The sequence below is a fragment of the Staurois parvus genome, unplaced genomic scaffold, assembly GCF_062004578.1.
Source record: "Staurois parvus isolate SC_StPar_1 unplaced genomic scaffold, SC_StPar_1.0 ptg001224l, whole genome shotgun sequence".
NCBI classification, from domain to species: domain Eukaryota; kingdom Metazoa; phylum Chordata; class Amphibia; order Anura; family Ranidae; genus Staurois; species Staurois parvus.
Genome location: NW_028319020.1, coordinates 643,626 through 668,251, shown reverse-complemented (window position 1 = coordinate 668,251; position 24,626 = coordinate 643,626). Strand labels below are relative to the sequence as shown.

At 44.6% G+C, this 24,626-nt stretch overlaps 2 protein-coding genes across 2 annotated transcripts in view; one reads left to right on the top strand and one right to left on the bottom strand.

The window, feature by feature from the left end:
• The window catches only part of LOC149438034 (uncharacterized), a 113,084-nt gene that overhangs the window by 3,545 nt on the left and 84,913 nt on the right, over positions 1-24,626 (bottom strand). Inside the window, 3 exon segments of the mRNA XM_089660322.1 lie at positions 6,831-6,995; positions 7,883-8,163; positions 12,783-13,269. Of these exon segments, the coding sequence (XP_089516448.1) occupies positions 6,831-6,995; positions 7,883-8,163; positions 12,783-13,269 (933 nt within the window).
• LOC149438035 (uncharacterized) lies at positions 15,432-17,416 on the top strand. The gene is made up of 2 exons (XM_089660315.1): positions 15,432-16,785; positions 16,871-17,416. Exons 1-2 carry the CDS (start codon positions 16,681-16,683, stop codon positions 17,147-17,149), a joined length of 384 nt encoding a protein of 127 aa, XP_089516441.1. The 5' UTR covers positions 15,432-16,680; the 3' UTR covers positions 17,150-17,416.

Genomic DNA, 24,626 nt, shown 5'->3' with positions numbered 1-24,626 from the left:
TATAGTGCAGGGGTCAGGAGGATGTAATGTACAACATAGAGTATATAGTGCAGGGGTCAGGAGTATGTAATGTACAACAGAGTATATAGTGCAGGGGTCAGGAGTATGTAATGTACAATATAAATTATACAGTGTAGGGGTCAGGACTCATAATATTGGTATTCAGTAATCAGTGGAACATTAAATGTTTCCTGTAGACAAGTTGCAGAGATCCCACACCGCTGCCTCCCATCTCCTGAGACTGCACTCAGTGACTTGGGTCTGAGACACTATAGACATATCCCTCCACCCGGCACAGCCAGCAGACCACAGAGCAAGGAACCCTGGGAGAATTGTTCTGTCAGAGATCTTACTAGACCCGGACATGGCACAGAATACCCAAGACACACACACCCCAGGTGCCTAGGTCTAGTAAAACTTATGGTGAACATCAACATTTTGCTGCGAGTTGAACCCCAGAACCTCCATAAATCCAGTCTAGATACATAAATTGTGTCTGCAGCACAGAGAAGGAAGATTATCCGAGAGAAATCCAGGAATACAGGACGGGGAACACAGCTCAGGAAAGTGACCAGGGGATTACAGGCTGATATCACCCAGTCCCCGCCCTACTCTGGACCAATCAGTGAGCAGTATGGGTGGAGGAATGGATTTAGTGTTCATGACCCACCTGTGCTGATCTCTGTAGGAGTGTCCTCCTCTATAAATGTCCCCGTTATTCCATCCTCCTCCATAGACTGCTGATCATCCCTCACATACGCCTCTTCTTCTTCTGCTTTCACCTCAAATTCTATATCGATTGGATCTCCACTCTAAATCAAGGAAATGAGAGACAATATCATCTGTAAAATATAAGGTCACATAAAAATATCCACACATCATCTTTACAAGTCCATGTTCTAGATGCTCCATCCCACCAACCTTGTAATAGTGAGGGATGGTGTGACCTTCCTGTGTGGAATCCCGGGAATACAGAGGACGGGGACATCTCTCTGGTGGGTTCCTGTAGCTGGATGACTCCACCATGGTGTCCTGGTACAGATCTTTGTGTTCTTTTAGAAGCTCTGACTCCTCCATCACCCCATCCTCATCCTCCTCCTCTTTTATCTCTTCTTTAACCTCAACTTTAGGATCTCTCAGGATTCCACTCTGAATATATAATAAAAATGACATCAATGGTAACAATGCAGATAATGTACAGATCCTAATGATACTATCAGTGATTGTTCCTCATCTACCTGATGATGGTGAGGGATGGTGTGACCTTCCTGTGTGGAATCCCGGGAATACAGAGGACGGGGACATCTCTCTGGGGGGTTCCTGGTATTAGGTGGCTCCATCATATCCTTGTGTCCTTCTGAAAACTCCTCCATCACTCCATACTCCTCATCCTCCTCTTTATACTCTTCTTTAACATCAATATTATCATCCCCGAGGATTCCACTCTGAAAGATATAATAAAACATTCATTGTAACAAACATGCTGTGTATAAATCACAACTACCAATAATTGTCATCATCTACCTGATGATGGTGAGGGATGGTGTGACCTTCCTGTGTGGAATCCCGGGAATACAGAGGACGGGGACATCTCTCTGGTGGGTTCCCATGACTGGATCCATCTGTAGGAAACACACACACTGACTGAATCCATTGTTTCTATGTGTTTATCAGATGATGGGGGATCTAGGTGGATCCTCCGTACTGCTCTCTCCTTTACAATAAAGTCTCCTCTTACCCGGTGATGTGAGGGGCGGCTGATTGTCCATCATGACGTCCTTGTAGAGATCCTTGTGTCCTTCTAAATATTGATGTGTATCATCAACATGTGTGTATCATCATCTGCTGAAGATAAGACGTCACACTGACTATGGAGGAAGAGGACGGACATGATGGTGGTTACTGGGTGTAAATAGAACATAACATCCTATTACCTCCTCTGCTGCTACTTCCACACACAAGGCACAGCCTGTTTCCATATGACTTCCTGTCTGTTCCTGAAATCACTTCCTGTCCGTATTCTATAGAGAAGTCCTGTCTGGGTTGTAGAAATGAGATCACCATCTTGTGGAGTTCAGAGGAACTGCAGCCCCGAGAAATGTCCCCTAATAACCATTCCTGCATTGTATCTACCTTACAGGGATACCAGGGAAGTGCCAAAATAACTAAAAAAAAGTAAGAAACAATAAACCTAACTCTTATGCAACCAACTGTTTAAAAAATTTATTTTACTACAGATAGAAAAGTCTTAAAGACACAGAACACAAGATAATAAAAACAAAGGAATACATAATAAAACAGAGACCTCCAAAATCAGACACACTACCCAGAATGTCCAATCCTCCATATCAGAGAGAGAGACAAACTACCCATAATGTCCCGTCCTTCATATCAGAGAGAGAGACAGACTACCCTGAATGTCCCATCCTTCATATCAGAGAGAGACAGACTACCCAGAATGTCCAATCCTCCATATCAGAGAGAGAGACAAACTACCCATAATGTCCCATCCTTCATATCAGAGAGAGAGACAGACTACCCAGAATGTCCCGTCCTTCATATCAGAGAGAGACAGACTACCCTGAATGTCCCATCCTTCATATCAGAGAGAGACAGACTACCCAGAATGTCCCGTCCTTCATATCAGAGAGAGACAGACTACCCAGAATGTCCCGTCCTTCATATCAGAGAGAGACAGACTACCCAGAATCTCCCATCCGTCATATCAGAGAATGAGACAGACTACCCAGAATATCCCATTGTTTCTATCAGAGAGGGACAGACTACCCAGAATGTCCCATCCTCCATATCAGACAGCCAGCCAGCTCTTGAAAGCTGGTAGGAAAGAACCCTCAGGGTACCTAAGGGTTTGACTAGAAGTGGAAAAAGTGCCAAGACACCTCCTCGGGGTAAGCAGTGAGAAGAAATATGGCGCAACCCATATGGTGCACAAAACACCAGCAGGTCATAAGGATGCACAGGGACCCATGTGCCTAAACACCCACCGCTGCCTCCAAGCAAAACTGCCGATATCTAATCATGGAGCATGGTCCAACAAAGCATCCTCAGCTGAGGAGGGGGGAAGGGGGAAGGGATCCTAGATTGTCTACCTGATTAGGAACAAGAGCAAGGGAAGGAGTCTGGAGGAACTGCACATCGGTCATCAAATGAGAACTTATCCTCCAGTGACCGGGTCCCACAAAGGTCTCCAGGCAGACTCCCTACCTGCTGGGGGAACTCTCAGCAGGACCCCAACATGATCTTCTTGCTGACAATGTGGAGAGCACAGGAACATCCAGCAATTAAATCTTCCTGCCAGGTGGGAAATCAACAGCTTTCAGGTACTGAATCAGAAGAGAAGCAGACGGCAAATTCTTATCTCCAAGGAGGACAGCATAGTGAAACGTAACACTCTCAGTGCAGTACAGCATAGGGACTAGGCCACTAGACCTGCCACAGGGAAAACTCCCAGACCATTCCATAGGGGAAGACTCTCCAACACGTGAGGGATTTCCAGTGGAGCTCAGGTCAGAGTACCAAGTCATGGAGGGGATGCTTGATGAGACAGGAACTGTTTTCAGGAAACAGATTGGAGCCCCAGACAAGGGGACACCCCTGCAAGTGAAGACTTTCATGGTGAAGGGAATAAACTGCCCCTTTCAGACAAAAAGGCAGACAGGTATTATCTGGAAGTACTTGCTCTAGAGAGACCATTTGGACGTTTTGCCCCAAGTTCAGGCTCCCAGGCATGAGGGGTTGATGACAAGGACTGAGTTACAATTGAAAAAGGGATACTAAATTATGAGTGTAATCCATTGGCACCCTACACACTGAAAGATGAGGGAGGGAGATTGATCCTGACGTACAAGAGGAGGAATTAAAACCCTAAAGCACAGGTGTCAAACTGGTGACCCTCCAACTGTTACCAAACATCAATTCCCATGAGACATTGCAAGATTGACAGTTACAAGCATGACTCTCAAAGGCAGAGGCATGATGGGACTTGTAGTTTTGTAACAGCTGGAGGGCCACCAGTTTGACACCCCTGGAAATGAGCAACCTTGCCCAACAGTGACCTTTAAAATGCCCAAGGCCTGGAACAAGAGGCTGATTCTCCAGTTGTCGGGTAGTACATCTATAAGGTTTGAAACAACCCGGTATATCTGTGTCCACTTCAGGAGACCTGCACTGACCCCAACCAGAGATAGACTGTTGGAATTCTCAGAGACAGTGACAAGGTCAACATGACCAGCATGAATAGAGGTTTTAGGCCAATCACAGACATAATCTGCAGGGGACCATTTAGAGCCTTTGAGGGCAGAGTGCACCAATATCTGAGCACAAACAGCCAGAAAGCTCAAAGTGGAGACTGAGGTCCCTGCGGACATGGGGATACCTTGGCCACACACGAGAGAGCTTTGGTAGACTGCAATAAAGATGATCCAGTGACAATAGGGGTCCAAGGTTCTGAATTACAGGTGTCAATTCCTTCTGGGAAGGAAGCACTCTATGACTATAAGCCGTGTTCATCCTTGGCAGTGTGACAGTTCTGGCTGTCTTAGTGAAGACGTGTTGTGTTTGTACAGTGGTAATTCAACTAGGCCCAATGTGAGGCAATGTTTTAAGTCTCATAAACCCAGGCAGCTTGGGCTGAGGGTTTCAGGTGGCCGGGGGTGACCAAGTAAGTGTAGGCATGGAGATCCATGTGATGCTTCGAGAGCAACGGCAGAATGATACTTTCTCCAAGTTGAATAGAGAGAAAGAGAAGTCAGAGCTCCACCCAGTGAATGCCATCAGCACTCAATTCCTCGGCCTTAACTCTTACCCTGTTAAAAAGTGGTGGGAAATGTAAAATGGTGGCCATCAATGAGTTAGCTCCCAATGCTTCACCTCAACTGGCTCTGCTCACTAAGTGAGTCTTCAAAGACAGGGTCACACCTGTGACCACAGGACAGCTCTGGACCCAAATGTACTCCTCAGCTAACACAGTACACCCTGGCCTGGAGAGCACCACAATGAAAAGCCCAGTGCCCAAAGGTTACATTCCAGGCTAGTCTTGCATGTACAGTCCAGGAGGGTCCAGCTTCAAAAGCTGAGAAACACTGATCAGGATAGCTGATTGAGATCATCTGAGTTCACCAAAGAACCTTGATAGATTGATATCACCAAGAAACCTTGATAGATTGATGTCACCAAGAAACCTTGATTGATTGAAGTCACCAAGGAACCTTGATTAAGGTCAGCAAGAAAACTTAATTGAGGTCACCAAGAAACCTTGATTGATCGATGTCACCAAGGAACCTTTATTGAGGTCACCAAGAAAACCTTGATTGATGTTACCAAGGAGCCTAGAGTGAGGTCACCAAGGAACCTTGATTGGTGTCACCAAGAAAACGTGATTGATGTCACCAAGGAACCTTGATTGGTGTTACCAAGAAAACCTGATTGATTGATGTCACCAAGGAACTTTGATTAAGGTTAGCAAGAAATCTTAATTGAGGCCACCAAGGAACCTTGATTGATTGATGTCACCAAGAAACCTTGATTGATTGATGTCACCAAGGAAACTTGATTGAGGTCACCATAGAACCTTGATTGGTGTCATCAATAAAACTTAATTGATTGAGGTCACCAAGGAACCTTGATTGATGTCACCAAAGAATCTTGATTGATTGATGGCACCAAGGATCCTTGATTGGTTGAAGTCACCAAGGAACCTTGAGTGACTGATGTCATCAAGGTACCTTGATTGATGTAACCAAGAAACCTTGATTGATTGATTGATGTCACCAAGGAAACTTGATTGAGGTCACCAAGGAACCTTGATTGATGTCACCAAGAAACCTTGATTGAGCTCACCAAGGAACCTCGATTGCTGTCACCAAGAAAGAAAACTCCATTAGTGTAGCATCACTGATGTAACCAAGAAGAAAATTACTCAAAGTTAGAAAGCTAGCAAAAAAATAAGTAGACTTTTTTCTTCAGAGCTGAAGCATGCAACCACTTAAGATAATAGCAAAAAACAGAAGCTTGCTGGGAGCAGAAGGGGTTACACAAGGACTGGCTTATAGGTGTTCTGTTTGCTCGTGTCCAATACTATTGTAACTCAGTTCCCAGGCATTTTGGTGCAAGCCCTGCAGCCCATTGAAGACACTGGGACTTTTGGAGACATCAAGCCATGAACAACATCATGGACTCTTGCCTCATAGAGGTATGCCTGGGCAGCCACACTACTATAGTTATAGCTAGGGGAAAGATGTTGTTCATATTGAACTGTACACTGCAACCCATTCAGTGAAAGATCCTGGTCTGAAGGTATTCCAAGGGGTGAATAATGTTGGTTCTGGTGCATCTAAAGAACACGGGTGTGTATCGCACTGTGGGTTATAAAGTAACATTGTTATAAAAGGGTTAACTCGGCAAGACCAGGAGAAGAGTGTAGTTGCTATGGGCAACCAAGTGAAGGAACAAGGTACAAGCAACCAATTGTTAGGTGTTGTACCTGGTGAGGTGACATGTCCTCTGGTAGTGAGGGGGTCATTGTCTGGCTCCCTCTCTAGCGGTCGGCATCCAACTAAAACAAGATCCAAACCCACATTACAGAGATCTATGACCTGGTCATGAGGTACGAGAAGGAAGGAGCATGCATGAGGTCCATACTAGGTGCATGGTGGGACTCCATTCTGTTACTGGGAGTGAGGTAACAGAGGTACACTGGACTGGTGGAGTGGGCACAGGCTCAGCACGTCCCTCCTATTGCAACATACAAGATACAGCATGTAGTGTCATGAGACAAGTCACTTTTCAGAGGAACTCTGTGCTTTAATTACCTCACTCAGTGAAGGTTCATCTCCAAGTCGGGGAACTGCCTTAGTGTTTGACTTTTCACATGACTGCAATCTCCACCTGGTCTCCGGACATCGATGAGCATGCTCCACCCGAAAGCGAGCAGGGCAAAGATGATCCTGCCCATAGGTGGCAGTATAACCTGCCTCCTGTGTCCCACAATGGACAAGAAAGGAAAATACCTTAGTAGCTTAGAAGAAATCTAGAGCCCCTGTCAGACTTTTATCCCTGTCTGCTCCTTCTTGTAGGGTTCCCCTGACTTCCTGATTGGTAAATTGTTGTCAGGAGGACAGGAAGTGTAGGAAAATTTCTCAAAGGAGCCTCAGATAGTAAAAACCTGACAGGAGTTCTAATCCTTCACCACTCCATCCAAAATTAATGTTTTGGGCTCAACTTGTAAATTAAATCTGCTTGGCCCAGCCTACCTCTATGGTTACACCCTGAGTAGTAACCTGGCCACATCCCTGGACACCCCACCCCACCCCCCCACACACACACCCATTCACCAGGATACAAATCATTGTCATGTATTGTGTGCTAGAAGGAACAGACACCTTTGACTGTGGACGGAGGTCTGATCTGACCCCATTTAATAAACACAACACAACTGACTCCATGTAACTCGTCTGTTCAGTCAATATCATTGATATATCTTGTCTTATATAATAAAGATTGTTTATTTTTGCTGGTGACTTTGTGCTGGGATAGCCTTGGTACTGTTGAAAAGCTAAGTGGTTTTATAATGGGGATAGCTGGATCTGTGAGGTGCATTCATAGGCTTGCTGAGCAGATGTTTATACAAGATGGCTGCCGGGCCCCTCATCCAGGAAGATGTCCCTGTGGTGGGTAAATATTTTCTTATCTTCCAGGATTGTCCTCAGACACTCACTCATTACTCTTCTGGCCCCAGATAATATTAACAACAGAAAAATGACCCAAAATTCACCATAGAGAGCTTTCGCCTTTCTTATTGTACAAAAAAAATCAACAGGTTGAGTAGTTTGAGTCCCCCTAGAAGTCCACTTCCCCCTCGTACAGGCTCATCAGAATGGGACAACTTTCCGGTCACAAGGACAATGCAGACGGTGTCACCCGCACTCAGCTGTAGAAAAATATTGAAGACCCCAAGTGAGCTGGTGGTGTTCTTGTTTTCTATGAGGGGCTCCTTCTCCAGGCCTTCTGGTTGGTAGCCCTCAGAGTCCACCCTGGCAATGCCCAAGTTGGATTTGGAGAGCACAGCTTCAATCTTTTCATCTTTGTAGCCAGTCAAGATGGCACTAAAGAAGTACCTGCCTTCTATTGGGACAGTGAAGATACCTGGGAAGAAAACGAACATGGCTAGTTTGAGATGGGAGACCTAAAACATTTGTTAGAGACAGGAGACCTGAGACCTAAAACCTTTGTGAGACAGGAGACCTAAGACCTATAACCTGTGTTGGAGACAGGTGACCTGAGACCTAAAACCTTTGTTAGAGACAGGAGACCTGAGACCTAAAACCTTTTTAAGAGACAGGAGACCTGAGACCTAAAACCTTTGTGAGAGATGGGAGACCTATAACCTATAACCTTTGTTAGAGACATGAGACCTGAGGCCTAAAACCTTTATTAGATACAGGAGACCTGAGACCTAAAACCTTTGTTAGACAGGAGACCTGAGCACCTGCATTTAGCCCCTACACTTACCCCCCCTTCTCCTCCAGTAAGTGCAGTGTCAGTAGGTCACTATCACTTGATACATTGCACACAAAACCACAGTGTTCGCAGAATCAGGCCTGATCTCTGTTAGCACTTGCTGGTAAATTTTGATGACTCTCATATGCAGCAGAGTGCCAGTACTAGTGCCACGCTAACTTTTGGTGAACTGGCGAGCACTAGTGGCCTAGTACATCCTGGTATTTCACATACCTCTTAGATTGTAAGCTACCAGGATCAGGGCCCTCCTAACCCTCTTGTATTGAACTGTATTTTTGCTGTATTGTCTCCCGTTATATTGTAAATCTCTGAGCAAACTGTCAGCGCTATCTAAATCCTGTATAATAATAATAATAATACCAGCACTGCAGTATGACTTGGTGACATGGCGAGTCCCATAAGTCCAGTACAAGCCGGTGGCGCGCACAAGTATTGTCCCGCTGACACCAAGAATTCGCACACAGGCCTGTAGAGCACCTAGTATCCTGGATGTGCTTGCAAATCCTGATTGGCAGTCCACAAATTCTGCAGCACCCGTACTTCCCCCATTCACTGCCCAACCTGGAATTCAGGTGGAAACCCATTTACATTTTTTTGGGGCCTAACCCTCAACATGAGCATTACTAAAAGAAATGAATTGCGGTTGTATTGGTCCGCAGACCTGATTCATCATATGCCGTGTTCTCTGCTGCCATGGCCAGGCATAGATATGAGAGTATAATGTATTTTAAGCTTTTCAATGACAATACACTCTGTCATCCTCGGGGTGACCCTGAATTTGACCGGCTCCACAAAATTCAGCCCCTCGCAAATCACCTTAACCAAAAATTTGCAGATGTCTATACTCCCCAGCAAAAAATTTGCGTTGATGAGTCCCTCATTCATTTTTCTGGCCGCCTTGCATTCAAACAATTCTCCCCAGCAAGCGTGCCAGATATGGGGTCAAGATGAAGAAGACCTGTGACAGCAGGCTATACTTATAAGTTTTGTAAATTGGGAAAGCATCTGATCACCGATCTTGGTTTGATTAGATAATGTAAGGGCAGAGGAGATATCCAGAGTCTGATAGACCCCAGATTTCTCAAAAAAGAATCTATGACAATGCCCATTGAAGTTATTGGGGATATTTGTATTCCCTGTTATAGCATTAAAAGTGATAAAAAAAATTAAAGGGACAGTGTAAAAATAATTGAAAAAATCAAAATAACAAAATAATAAATAAAAACCTTGCCCCTCCCTCGCACGTGCACACCTGTGTGTACGAGTGTTGACCCTGTGCTAGTATGTAAACAGCGGTTGCACCATGCATGTGAGGTATCACCATGAACGTCAGATGAAGGGCAGTAATTCTAACACTAGACCTCCTCTGTAAATCTAAAATGGTAGCTTGTAAAGTCCATTAAAATGTTGCCTATGGATATTAAAAACGTATGCAGTTTGTTGCCATTGCACGGGGCATGTGCAGTTTTAAATCATGTCATGTTTGGTATCTATTTACTCGGCATACCATCATCTTTTATATTTTACCAAATAATTGGCCAACATATTGTGTTTTTGTGCATTAAAAGTAAAAAAAGTGTATTTTTTTTATTTACATTTGAAAAATCATTGTGCAAATATTATGTGACATAAAAAATTGCAGCACCCACCATTTTATTCACTAGGGTGTTTGCTTTAAACAAATATATAATGTTTGGGGGTTTAAATTAATTTCCTAGAAAAAAATATTGATTTTTTTTCATGTGAACAAAAAGTGTCAGAAAAGGCTTAATCTTCAGGTGGTTAGAAGAGTGAATGATGTGTGGCATAAACTTCTAATGCTGGGCATAAAATGCCCCCACCTCCCAAAATGACCTCTTTTTGGAAAGTAGACACCCCAAACTATTTGCTGAGAGGCATGTTGAATCAATAGATGAAATTATTTTTTTACCACAAGTTTTTGGAAAATTCCAAAATTTTTTTTTTTTTTTTCTTACACAAAATTGTCACTTAAATGATTTACTGCTCACACATGCCATGGGTATATGTGGAATTACTCCCCAAACTACATTTTGCTATTTCTCCTGAGTATGGGGGTACCACATGTGAGAGACGTTTTGGCAATCTAGCCAAGTACAGGACCCCAAAATCCAATAAGCACCTTCAGGCTTTTAAAGTGCTTTATTTCCTCATTACACTTCCTGACTCCCTATCACAGTTTCGGAGGCTCTGAAATGCCAGGATAGCACCAACCCCCCAAATGACCCCTTTTTGGAAAGTAGACACCCCAAGGAATTTGGTAAAAAGCATGTTAAGTATTTTGCAGATATAATTTTTTGCCACATGTTTTTGGAAAATGAAGAAAGAAAACAAAACATATTTTTTCTATTCTTTTTTATATTTCAAAACCTTGTGAGAAAAAATGAGATCTGCAAAATACTCACCATGCCTCTTTGTAAATTCCTTGGGGTGTCTACTTTCCAGAAAGTGGTCATTTTGGGGGGTTTGGTGCTACCCTGACATGTCAGGGCCTTCAAAACTGTGATAGGTAGTGAGGAAGTGAAATGAGGAAGTTACGCACCTTCAGGCTTTCAAAGTGGTCATTGGATTTCAGGCTCCTGTAATTGTGTATTTGTGTATGCTCACAAAAAGTCTCACACATGTGGTATCCCCATACTCAGTAGAAGTAGCAGAATGTATTTTGGGGTGTAATTCCACATATACCCATGGCTTGTTTGAGAAATAAATCATTTAAATGACAACTTTGTGTAAAAAAAAAAATGTTTTTGTCATTTTCCAGAAACTTGTGGAAAAAAATAAATCTTCCATGGACTCAATATGCCTCTCAGCAGATAGCTTAGGGTGTCTACTTTCCTAAAAAGGGGTCATTTGAGGGTGTTTGTACTATCCTGGTATTTTAGCACCTCAAGAAATGTGATGGGCAGTCAGAGAGTAAAAGCTGTGTAAATTGCAGTATCTATACCTATAGTTTGTAGACGCTATAACTTTCACACAAAGCAATCAATATACACTTATTGGGATTTTTTTTAACCAAAAACATGTAGCAGAATACATTTTGGCCTAAATTTATGACAAAATTTTAGTTTACTATATATTTTTTATGACAGAAATGAGAAAAAATTGTTTTTTGGCAAAAATGTTTTTTTTCTCAAAACTTTTTTGTTTATAGCGACAAAAATTAAAAGCACACAGGTGATCAAATACCACTAAATTAAAGCTCTATTTGTGTTAAAAAATGACATAAACTTCATTTATGTACCATATTACATGACAGCGCAATTGTCCGTTAAACTAGCGCAGAGCTGTATAGCAAAAAAAATGGTGTAAATTGCAGTATCTATACCATAGTTTGTAGACGCTATAACTTCCACACAAAGCAATCAATATACACTTATTGGGATTTTTTTACCAAAAACATGGAGCAGAATACATTTTGGCCTAAATTTATAACTAACTTTGAGTTTACTATATATTTTTTATAGCTGAAAGTAAAAAATATTGTTTTTCTTCAAAATTTTTTGTCTTTTTTTGTTTATAGCGTGAAAAATAAAAAGCGCACAGATGATCAAATACCACCGAAAGAAAGCTCTATTTGTGTGAAATAAAGGACGTAAATTTTGTTTAGGTGCAGAATTGCACGACCGCGCAATTGTCAGTTGAATTAGTGCAGCGCTGAGTAATAAAAAGAGGCGTGGTCATTAAGGGGGGTAAATCCTCTGGAGGGGGAGGGGTTAATCAGTCCATGAAAAGGATCATCTTATCTATTGTTTGTAGAATGTAATGCTTTCAGGACCCGTGTACGGGCAAATACATAGACATCTTTAACTGCTGCAAAGCACGAACCTTTCATAACAGAAGAATCCTCAAACCCTCAGAAAGAAGAAGAATCTGAGCAGCAGAGAGGGTCACTTTGGAAAGGTTAATGATGTAAAAGTCACTTTCATCTATTGTTTGTCCATCCTGTGTGTATCTTCTTCTATCCCCTGTCTCTTGGGGTCTCCCTGTCCACTCTGTGCTGTGTGGTTACCCCCAATTGTGGAAAACCTCCCTCCCCCTCCCTTCCCTTCCTATTCCCCCTCCTTGACTAAGATCCCTTCCTTTACCCCCCTCCCCACCTCAATACTCCCATTTTTTGCTAGTGATCCTAAAACACCAACTTGGTCCTTATGTGCAAAAAATAAATGATGTGACTGGAATGAAGCTCCTTTAACCATTTGCTGACAAGTGGCATATGTGTACATCACTTGACTTCAAGCGGTTGGATGGAGCCACAAGGGATTCCTTGCCACGTGTGGCAGAAAAGAGCTGTTCTTTAAAATGGTTATATTGCAGTTTGGCAATTACGTCCCAAAGGGGACCATTGAATTGATGAGGTGTGAGGGCCCTGTGGACCCTGTCCATTTCCAGATGATCGGTTGCGATGGAGGGTGCCAGATCTTGAAAAGGAGCAGCTACTTTGGTCTGTACATCTGTGATGGTCATTAGTATGAGGAGGAGGTTAGAGTACTGGGCCCTAATCTTGAAGTCCTCCCGGCAAGACTGTAGGATGAGATTTTCCTCCCTGAGGGCCTCAAGCTCATCTGTATGGTTGTGAACAAGGGTGTCCAGATCATCAACCCGTATCTGGAGTTCAGCTGTGCCCTGTCCTAGCTCTCTGATTTCCCAGGATAGCCAGTCTGTAATTTGGTCTGAGGTTGCCTTCAGAGTCTTTATAACCATCTGCTCAAGTTGCTTAAGCAAGTCAGGGTGAGTGGGATCTGATTGAAAAGCCAGGGGAGAGGTTCCCAGATCAGTATCAGACTCTTGGAATAGATCTTTGTGAGAACCTCCCAGATGGATTTCAGCTTGGGTTTCTGTGTGAAGGTGGCATACACCATCCTGGATTGTCTGACACCAGCTCTGGGGTGTCAGGAGGCCGCCGGTGAGTGTGATCACTGAGTGGTGCGGAGCCTCATGTAGACATGACTAGTCCAGAGGGCCTTGTGCATGCGCCTCCGGATAGATAGATATTTTTATGCTTTAGGATTTATTTTTGTGTTTTCGTCACCAAAAAGGTCAATTTGAGGGGTTATCTATTCTATTATGAACTAAATACCTTTGTTTGTAACTTGTATTCTGTGTCTTTAAGACTTTTCTATATGTAATAAAATATCTTTGTTAAATAGTTGGTTGCATAAGAGCTAGATTTATTTTTTCTCAGTTATTTTTTAGTTATTTTTGATCTTTCATGGAAGCCACAGGAATGGTTATTTTAATGTTTCTCAGGGATGCAGTTCCACTGAACTCCACAAGGTGGTGATCTCAATTCTACTCAGACAAGAAGTTATTATGGAACACAGACAGGAAGTGATGTCAGCTACAGACAGGAAGTGATGTCAGCTACAGACAGCTACATACCATAGTAAGCTGTGAAGAGACATTGGTGGAAGTGGCAGCAGAGGAGGTAATAAGATGTTATTTCCTATTTACACCCAGTAACCCCCCATCATGTCCATCCTCTTCCTCCATAGTCACGTCCGTCCTCTTCCTCCATGTTCATGTCCGTCCTCTTCCCCCATAGTCATTGTGACATCTTTTATCTCCAGCAGATGATGATACACACATATATAGTGTGGGAACCCAGATGAACCCCTTCAGGGGCAGAACATTCCCCCACTTCCGGGGCCGGAACATTCTCCTCATTGTGGAGATAAATTCTAGTAATATGGTCCTCTAAACAAACAGCACTGACAATAAATAGACAAGACAAGGACCATCCTGACCATACATGGCCTACAAAGGGCAATGATGACACTACACAGGCAGCCAATGGGCAATCATTACACTATGCAGCCAACACAATGATGGAGTGCCGGGGTCAGGAGTATGGAGCATAGAGCTCCTTACATTGCTGCTCAGGAGGAAGAAAACATTCCCCAGCCTGCCATGAAGAATATGTTCCATCATTGGTGTCAGAGGGAGGGAAATACTGAGGGGTCTGAGGGAAGTAGAGGAGCTGAGGGGTCTCTCATAGGTTACTTAGGATGAGAGACTTTGGGGCTCCTGAGGGGGTAGTGGAAATCAGCTTTTAGGGGGTAGAGGAAGTGGGGAGCAGAGCTCTGAAGAAAGAAAAGTTTGTCAGGCTCAGGGGGACAATAAGGTAGGGAGGGGGGCTCTTGGTCTGTGATTGTCCTCTTACCTGCACTTACTTTCCAGACCTCCTTACAGAACTCCTACCAGGAAAGGAAGACAACCTTCACCTTCTTACCATCTCACTGGTCAAATAATATATTCAAAGATACCAAGTGGAATGCAGAAGGACAATCCTTCACCCCTTGGTGGACACTTATTCTTAGAGGAGGTCTGTTGGTGCATTATCGACTAAAAGGTAGTCAGGGGTCAGTGCTGAACATCTTCAGGAGACACTCCAATACCTCCCATGACACAGGCTCTGGCAGTGCCCGGTGCTGGAATTCAGAGCCTCAGGAACCCCCCACCACTCTGTACAATGTCCTGGATACTACAGTATACTTGGTAACCAAACTCCTCCCCCTGCTCTCCTCCTTCTACCCACACTAGGCTGTCATTGGAGGGAAGAGAACAGACTCCTCCCCACTGCTCTCCACTCCACCAGCATTCTCCTGCTATCTAATCCAATATCTTCTCTTACTGCATAGAGTGACAGTGACATCACTCCTGTCAGTCAGCAAGGAGATTTCTGATATGGTGGGTCAAGAGGGTCTCGGGTCCTCCTAAATGTAAGAAATATTAAACAGTTCAGACTAAATGTGTTCCCATGGGAGCAGTATTTCTTCAATGTCCAGCAACCCTCCTATTCCCCCCTCACATCCACATCCTATTATTGTGTGACCAATACCATCCAAATCATTCTTACTTTCATTTCCCAAAGTTATCCGTCTACAAGGAGACCTGTATAGATCACATGATGGCACCAATGAGGATGGAGGAGGACCGGAGTCACATGACTGAGAAGATACTAAACCTCACCCTGGAGATCATCTACCTGCTGACCGGAGAGGTGAGGAGGATTCTGGGAGGTCACATGACATCACCCTTATCTCTATTAATAAAACACAGACCTCACCGGAGAGGTGAGGAGGATTCTGGGAGGTCACATGACATCACTCTCATCTCTATTAATAAAGCACAGACCTGACCGGAGAGGTGAGGAGGATTCTGGGAGATCACATGACATCACTCTCATCTCTATTAATAAACCACAGACCTGACCGGAGAGGTGAGGAGGATTCTGGGAGGTCACATGACATCACTCTTATCTCTATGAATAAAACACAGACCTGACTGGAGAGGTGAGGAGGATTCTGGGGTATCACATGACATCACTTATGATGGGAGTGACTTTGGGTGGGGGGCCTATGAAACATAGCCCCCTTTGGAGAAGTGGGGAGACCTCTGTCTCAGCTCCCCATATTCCTATTATGTGTAAGTCACCCTGTGCCTGTTAGGGGTACAGGGTGATCTGTCCTGATATTGTGTAGACATCTATAGGTGGGGTGTGGGGGTTGTTCATTGTTGACTGCCATGTGGTCCCATTGTTTTATTGTGTGTCCTGCTTGGGAACAAACTATTATGGGATGTATGGGTTCGTGTATTGTCTACTGCCAAGTGGTGCATCCCATTGTTCTATTTTGTTTCTTGCTTGGGAGCAAAGGATTATGGGATATATGTGATTGTACTGGCTTGGTGAGGGGTTTTTCTGGCAGCCCTTCCCCCTGATAGGATGGCCTGCTGATGTGTTTCCTGTTACTGGGTGTATTTCCCCGCCCTGTGTATATATGTTGTATCTATGTTAAAATAAAGCAGTCCACTTCCTGTTTTAAGGCGAGTCTGGTGCTGTTTCGTCTTGTATGGCCAGTGGTGGTGTCCGTGGATCTGTGTTCAGACAGGGAAGTGGGAGTCTAACGGAAATAACCTAGTGCAGTCTGGGTCCGGTTCCGTTACATCACTCTTATCTCTATTAATAAAACACAGACCTGACCGGAGAGGTGAGGAGGATTCTGGGAGGTCACATGACATCACAAAGACCTGACCGGAGAGGTGAGGAGGATTCTGGGATTCTAACATGCTATTCCTATTGGTTCCTCAATACAGAGATTTCCTCCTCTGAAGTTAGGTGATCATATGACCATCACAGTGCCTCCATGTGACTCCCTAAACCCTGAGAGACACAACATGCAGAAGATTCTAGAAGTCACCAAGAAGATGATGGAGCTGCTGACAGGAGAGGTAAGGGTGCCGGGAATTCTGGGACATTCTCCAGTAACAGACAAGGGATGTGTCTGGATGGTGGCTGTATCATTGTGTGTGTCAGGTTCCTATAAGGTGTCAGGGTGTCACTGTCTATTTCTCCATGGAGGAGTGGGAGTATTTAGAAGGACACAAGGACCTCTACAAGGACGTCATGATGGACAATCAGCAGACTTTGGGTTTTGTGAAGATTGTAAGGAAGGAATTTCCCCGGAATGAGACGATATTGAAGCTCCCCCTGGAGATCCTCAGCCTGCTGACTGGAGAGGTGAGTGTAATGAAGGGGTTAAATCTGACTCGGCTGTACACTGGGGGGTATTCAGAGTCACTTGAAGTCTTCTGATGTTCTGTAATCAATATCGACATCCACACAAGTACTATGAATACATAAAGTGTCCGGACTCTATGAGATTTGGTTATAGCACAAGATGGCGGCATTGGTTATAGAAGAGAACAATCTCAGCTTTAGTCCAATCACAGAGACCCATGATCACCAACATGCCACGCCCACTGACCACTAAATCCATTGGTGACATTTCCTGGTGGGTCAGTGAGCCTTACTAGTAAACCATTAGTGACTCTATTATATGACTTCTAGAAGGAGCTATAAATCTGACCCCATTGTCATCATATCATTGGATGGAGATGTCTGTCCTTTGCTAAGTCAGCACATTGTGGCCAATCCCTGGAGAATAAATCTAGAGCTGACCATAGAAGTGAGGGATTATGGAAGAGCAGGGCACTGCCCAGGGGCCCCTTGATAATCTTGCATTACATGATACCAATTTTCTGGGATAGTCAGTCAAGCTTTTTACCAAGCTGTCCCAGGATGGCCGTGTCCTGGGCAGTGTCCCAGAATCTGGGCTGCGGGTACTTCAGCAGCCTGTCACTAGGCTCCATCTACACTCAGAATGACATCTCCTCTCTCTTCCACTTTGCAGGAGTTAAGGAGCCCTGAAACGGAGCATCTTGCTGCTGCTGCTGCTACTTGTGTGGGTGGGATATGTACAGCTCCAGTCCCCATTGCCCTCCCCTCCTATTCATCCCATGTGATCGGAGCAGTACATATCCCGCCCACACATGCAGCAGCAGTAGTAAGATGCTCCACCTCTTCCTTAACCCCTACAAAGTGCTGGAACTGTGGGAGGAATGTACATTTGGGGAGACGTTATTCTGATTGTAAATTTAAAGCAGAACTCAAATCAAACCGTTCAATCTCTTTGGTTTCCTGTTTTTAAGACCGATGGCTGCTCCGCCTCCTTTACTCTCAGTCACTGGTCTTGGCACATCCCTTCTGTAGTTCTTTCTGCAGGAAGCAGGGATGTCATTAAGCCCCACTTGCAGTGGTGGGCGGACCGAGACTCTCAGACACATTCAACACATACAGGCCTAGTGTAGCCACCCACATTCACCTGTAATTGATGGGAACTGTAGTTTCCTTTTACTGCAGAGAGAGAGGAGCGCATATGATGTCATCCCGGCTGTTACACCTCCTCCTTGGCACAGCAGATGATGTTATCTCTTGGGTTACAGAGATGAGGTCATAAAAATTCAATTAGACTTTTCTCCACAATGGGAGGGATTTTCAACATTTTATGGACTGTTTAGTGTTTTGTGTAGGGGGGTGTACTATTGGGGGGTTTATTGCCTATCCCAGAGTTCTTTAACCCAGTGACAGGCTGTCAGAACAGGCAAGATCTGTGACAGCAGCTTCCCTGTGTTGCTGTGCTTGAGACCATCTCTTCTATATTATACATTACTGCACCTTGTAATGTACCTTGTAACCCCTCTGTACTGTACTCAGCCCTCCATCTATGGTTTCCTGCCCCCCTGTACTGTACCCTCCTGCCCCCCCTGTACTGCGACCTCCTGCTCCCTGTACTGTGACCTCCTGCTCCCTGTACTGTGACCTCCTGCTCCCTGTACTGTGACCTCCTGCTCCCTGTACTGTGACCTCCTGCTCCCTGTACTGTGATCTCCTGCCCCCCTGTACTGTACCCTCCTGCCCCCCTTGTATTGTACTGTGCCCTCCTGCTCCCTGTATTGTGACCTCCTGGTCCTTTATACTGTGCACTCCTGGCCCCCATGTACTGTGCACTACTGCCCCCCTTGTACTGTACTGTGCCCTCCTGCCCCCTGTAGGGATATACTACAGCTCCCTGTACTGTGTGCTACTTAACTACATGCCGCCCAGCCACTGTACATATACGGCGGCAGGGCGGCACTCGCAGGCAAAACCACGTTTTAAAATGTGTGTTTTGTAAACAAATAGGGGGCGCGCGCGAGGCGCGCCGCTGCCCTATCTGTCCCACGGATCACTGCCACTGATGTCAGTCGCCGGGTCACAGCCGCTCCTTAGCGGCTATGTCCCGGCGATCGGCGGCAAACAGTGACAGAGAGCACAGCTGCAGTAGCTGTGCTGTCTGTCACTTCCCTGTCAGCTCGAGGATGAGCTGATCGAGAAAGAAGTTTCTCTTTCTCGATCAGCCTTGTCCTGCCCAGTACACACCCCCGCCCCCTAGTAAAACACTCCCCTCACTCCTATAACCCTTCCCTGCAAAATAAAGTTAACCCCTTCCTCCCCATTGCCATTAGTACAGTGTCAGTGTTTTTTTTTTTGCACTGATCACTGTATTAGTGTTTTTGGGGATGTCAGTGACCTCAAGTCAGTACCCCCCAATGTCAGAATGTCCGCCGCAGTCCCGCCATAAGTCCCTGATTGCCGCCATAAGTCCCTGATCGCCGCCATAATTAGTATTAAAAAAAAACTAAAAATCCCAGTATCTTTCCCGCCATTTGTAAACGCTATAACTTTCACGTAAACCAATTAATTTACACGTATTGTTTTTTTTTTTAGCAAAGACATGTCACAGAATGCATTTTGGCAGAAATTTATGACTAAATTAGATTTTTGCATTTTTTTTACTGGACATGTTTTATAGCAAAAAGTCTAAAATATTGTTTTTTTTTCCTCAAAATTGACAGCCTTTTTTTTTTATAGCGAAAAAAAAAAAACCGCACAGGCGATCAAATACCACCGAAAGAAAGCTCAATTTGTGGGAAAAAAAGGATGTAAATTTAATTTATATACCGTATTGCATGACCGCGCAATTGTCCGTTAAACTAGCGCAGCGCTGTATAGCAGAAAAATGGTGTAAATTGCATTATCTCTCCCATAGTTTGTAGACGCTATAACTGTCACAAAAAGCAATCAATATACACTTATTGTGATTTTTTTTTACCAAAAACATGGAGCAGAATACATTTTGGCCTAAATTTATAACCAACTTTGAGTTTACTATATATTTTTTATAGCTGAAAGTAAAAAATATTGTTTTTCTTCAAAATTTTTGGCCTTTTTTTGTTTATAGCGTGAAAAATAAAAAGCGCACAGATGATCAAATTACACCGAAAGAAAGCTCTATTTGTGTGAAAAAAAGGACGTAAATTTCGTTTGGGTGCAGCATTGCATGACCGCGCAATTATCAGTGAAATTAGTGCAGCGCCGAGTAGCAAAAAGAGGCGTGGTCAGGAAGGGGGGTAAATCCTCTGGAGCTCAAGTGGTTAAGTAAGGGGGTGCCCTTGTACTGTACTGTGCCCTCCACCCCCCCATACGGTGCACTCCTGCTCCCTCTACTGTGCCCTCCACCCCTTGTACTGTGCACTCCTGCTCCCTGTACTGTGTCCTCCTGCCCCCATGTACTTTGCACTACTTCACCCCCTTCTACTCCAACCCCCTCCTGTGCCCTCCTTCCTCACCTTGTACTGTGCCCTCCATCCACCTGATTCTGATCCCTGCACTCCTGCCCCACATATACTTTTCCCTCCTGGCCATCTCCTCTGTACTGTGCCCTCAATCCCCTCTGTACTGTGCCCTCCTGCCCCCCTGTACTGTGCCCACTTGACTCCACCTGTATTGTGCCCTCCACCCCCCTGTACTGTGTCCTCTTGCCCCCTTCCCCTGTACTGTGCCCTCCTGCCCCCCCTTCCCCTGTACTGTGCCCTCCTGCCCCCCTGTGCTGTGCCCTCCTGCCCCCCCTTCCCCTGTATTGTGCCCTCCTGCCCCCCCCCTGTACTGTGCCCTCCTGCTCCCCCTTCCCCTGTACTGTGCCCTCCTGCCCCCCCGTACTGTGCCCTCCTCCCCCCTGTACTGTGCCCTCCTGCCCCCCTGTACTGTGCCCTTCTGCCCCCCCATACTGTGCCCTCCTGCTTCCCCTTCCCCTGTACTCTGCCCTCCTGCCCCCCCCCGTAATGTGCCCTCCTGCCCCCCCTGTACTGTGCCCTCCTGCCCCCCCCCGTAATGTGCCCTCCTGCCTCCCTGTACTGGGCCCTCCTGCTCCCCCTTCCCCTGTACTCTGCCCTCCTGCTCCCCCCGTAATGTGCCCTCCTGCCCCCCCTGTACTGTGCCCTCCTGCCCCCCCCCGTAATGTGCTCTCCTGCCCCCCCTGTACTGTGCCCTCCCCCCTGTACTGTGCCCCGTGTTTATTTAGTCTTTGGTTTATGCCATGTTTTTTTCTTATTTAATATTGATTATATTGAAAGTCCTAATAAATATACAGTATGTTTCATTCTATCAATTATTTATACTTTAATTTTTGAGAATGTGTAAGTTTGGACAGGTTAGTAGGGGCCCCAGTGAATGACGTCCTCCAGGGGCCCATGATGTTACATTCCTGTGGGAGAGTGAGATTTATCTTTGTATCACACAGAACTGTACAGGAGTCATGAAGAAATCTACCAACAATGACACCAGAAGGAGATCTCATCGTATGACCACAAGATCCTCGAGAATCCAGAATCCCATCACTATCCCCCCACCTCCATCCCTGATCCATACAAGACAGAAGACACAGAAGATTCTAGAAGTCACCAAGAAGATGATGGAGCTGCTGACAGGAGAGGTGAGCGGTGCCGGGAATTCTGGGACATTCTCCAGTAACAGACAAGGGATGTGTCTGGATGGTGACTGTATCATTGTGTGTGTCAGGTTCCTATAAGGTGTCAGGGTGTCACTGTCTATTTCTCCATGGAGGAGTGGGAGTATTTAGAAGGACACAAGGATCTCTACAAGGACGTCATGATGGACAATCAGCCGCCCCTCACATCACCGGGTAAGAGGAGACTTTATTGTAAAGGAGAGAGCAGTACGGAGGATCCACCTAGATCCCCCATCATCTGATAAACACACAGAAACAATGGATTCAGTCTCAGGAGATGGGAGGCAGTGGTGTGGGACAAGGGGGGGATGTACGGGCGCTGGATAGGAACCTGGGAGCAGCTAGCATGAAAGGTGAAACCTCAAAAACCTCCATAATATGTATATAGATGAAAACATGCAGCGCTAATAAAAACTATTGGTACAAGAAATCAAAAACATTCAACGCCCAACAACAAGCATGTGAAGATGAGGTCCCCTGCAGGAAGGGATGAACGGTAGTATGACAGTAAGATGGCGGGACCCAAAATCACGCTCAATAGTGAGGTAATCAGCGCAAGCGTCCAGACTAAGGGTAATGAAGTGCACTATATTAATTCTCAAGGTGAAATGATGAATATATGGTGACTTCTGTAACTGTGTTCCTGATAACGTGATGAGTAAAGATTGCACTAACCGGAAAGTGCAATTTAAAGCGCATATGAATGGTCAATAGCCAAACTCCTGGTCATCCACATCCAGGAATTGGATCACAATGGGGGTCATCTGGCCAGCTAGGCAGGTGCTGTAACCTCAGGATCTCCAGGTTCCAGGAGAAGGAGCAATCTCACCAGCAGGGGGAGCCAGTCTCACCACTAGTCAGGCTGTCACCAGGACCTCACAGTATGCCTTAAAGGGGGGGGGGGGCTCAGAAGTAACGAGCCAGAACACAAAGATACTATATAGTGTACTACTTTATTTAACACAGCGGGGGTGCAAGATACAAATTAGCACTCACATGTTGCAGCCTGGAAGCTGGCAGGGGAAATCCAAGATGGCCAGCGGCCGACAGCATGGGCCATGCGGAGTGACGTCACAGGGTATAGGGCACCTCCCTAACATGTTTCATGCCCATGCACGTTGTCAAAGGGAGTGTGCCGCCTGTTCTGACATCTCTTAAATACCGTACTGCACGCATGCGCAGTAGCGCCGCATCACGTCATTGCGGACGGTTCGCGCATGCGCAGTGCGCATGGACAGTGGCCATTTTACTGGAGAACAGTGTGATATACCACAATTCAAGGACATGCAAGCAAGCAGGTAAAGTTAAGCCCTATTAATGGCAGATGACGATATCATTCTAAACTAAATAGATAAAAGTCGAATGTTGAAAATTAATTAGAAGCCATTGTGCAAAAAAAACGTATTTATCTGGGGGCAGATAATGTCCCACCTTCTAATGTTTTTGCAGAGAAAACTTTGTGGAACTACAAGAGCCAGATTGTGGGTCAACTTGCATGTGATTGCAAATATCATCATAAAATCATGCAACATAAACATATAAATAAATAAATGACATATAAATAAATACATGCATCGTATTATAAATAATACATATGATCCTGTGAGTGCAAACATGAAATACGAGTAAAATTATCTGAGTTTGGAAAAAAATATATAAAAACATATAGACCATATAAAAAATATAGAAAAACATATAGACCATATAAAAAATATATATAAAAAATATATAAAAATACCTCACATCCAACAACCAACTGTATGGGTGAAAAGATACATAACCCAGGGATGTGGGATGTGGTAATAGAGAAGAATATATAATATAAATAATGCATTAACATGAATTGGAAAAACAAACGTCACATGTAGACGTAACACCAGATGTGAAGTCTGGTACCATAAAAATTGGATAAGGTAAAAAACGAATTAAATCGACCAAAAATAATGGGATATGACTCTGAGTTAGATATGGATATAGTCATCCCTGAATTGGAAATCAGATTAATCATGTGGCCTTGGGTAAATGTTAAAGGTCTAAAATCATGTAATACAGCGGATCAGCAGTAACGGTAGTAAACGAGTGATGTATGAATAGGCCAACAGGAATTAGTAATAGACTTACAGTCAGTGTAAAGAACAATTAGCTGGGATCAATAAAGCAATAGATGTCTAGATCAATGTTGAGGCCCTCTGGTTTAAGTGTTCTCAATAAAAGAATCCATTTTGTCTCTAACATGGAGACTGCCCGACGTTTGAACACCCCTCTCCATTGTCTCTTAATCATGTCTATACCGACAAATTTTAGGCAGTGTGGGTTTCTATTATGTTTTTTCGGAAAATGCATGGATACCGAATGTTCTTTAAACCCTTTCTTGATATTACACAGATGTTCCCTTAATCTCCTAGTTGTTCTTCCTATATATTGTTTGCCGCATGAGCATTCCAGAAGATACACTACATGCGTACTATTACAAGTAATGACCGACTGTATGTCGTAAAATCTTCCTGTCTGGTTAGAGCAAAAAGATGTCACCGTTTTTTGTGAATGCCATTACTGACGCAATCATGCATCTATTGCACGGAAAAAAACCTTTACGACTGAAGAAAAAGGATCACTGCTTGGGCGGGTCCACTACATTCGGAGCTCATGAGTTCCTCAGCGGGAGTGCTTTACGATAAATGATTTCGGGAGCATCCGGTACGGCCTCTCCTAAGATGGGGTCATTTTTAACTATAGCCCAATTGTTTTTTTAGAATTTTCGCAATTTGTTTAAATTGGACAGAAAAACCAGTAACAAACGGACAAACCCTGTCTTTCTTAATTAGGTTTTTGTCCTTGGTTGTCAGGAGATTACTTCCATCCAGATTACCCACTTCCTTGATT

Bases quoted from the DNA above. Each gene is read 5' to 3' on its own strand.
- LOC149438035 (XM_089660315.1), top strand. From the start codon at position 16,681: ATGACCATCACAGTGCCTCCATGTGACTCCCTAAACCCTGAGAGACAC. The intron at 16,786-16,870 runs GTAAGGGTGCCG...TGTGTGTGTCAG, and splicing joins TGGAGCTGCTGACAGGAGAG to GTTCCTATAAGGTGTCAGGG.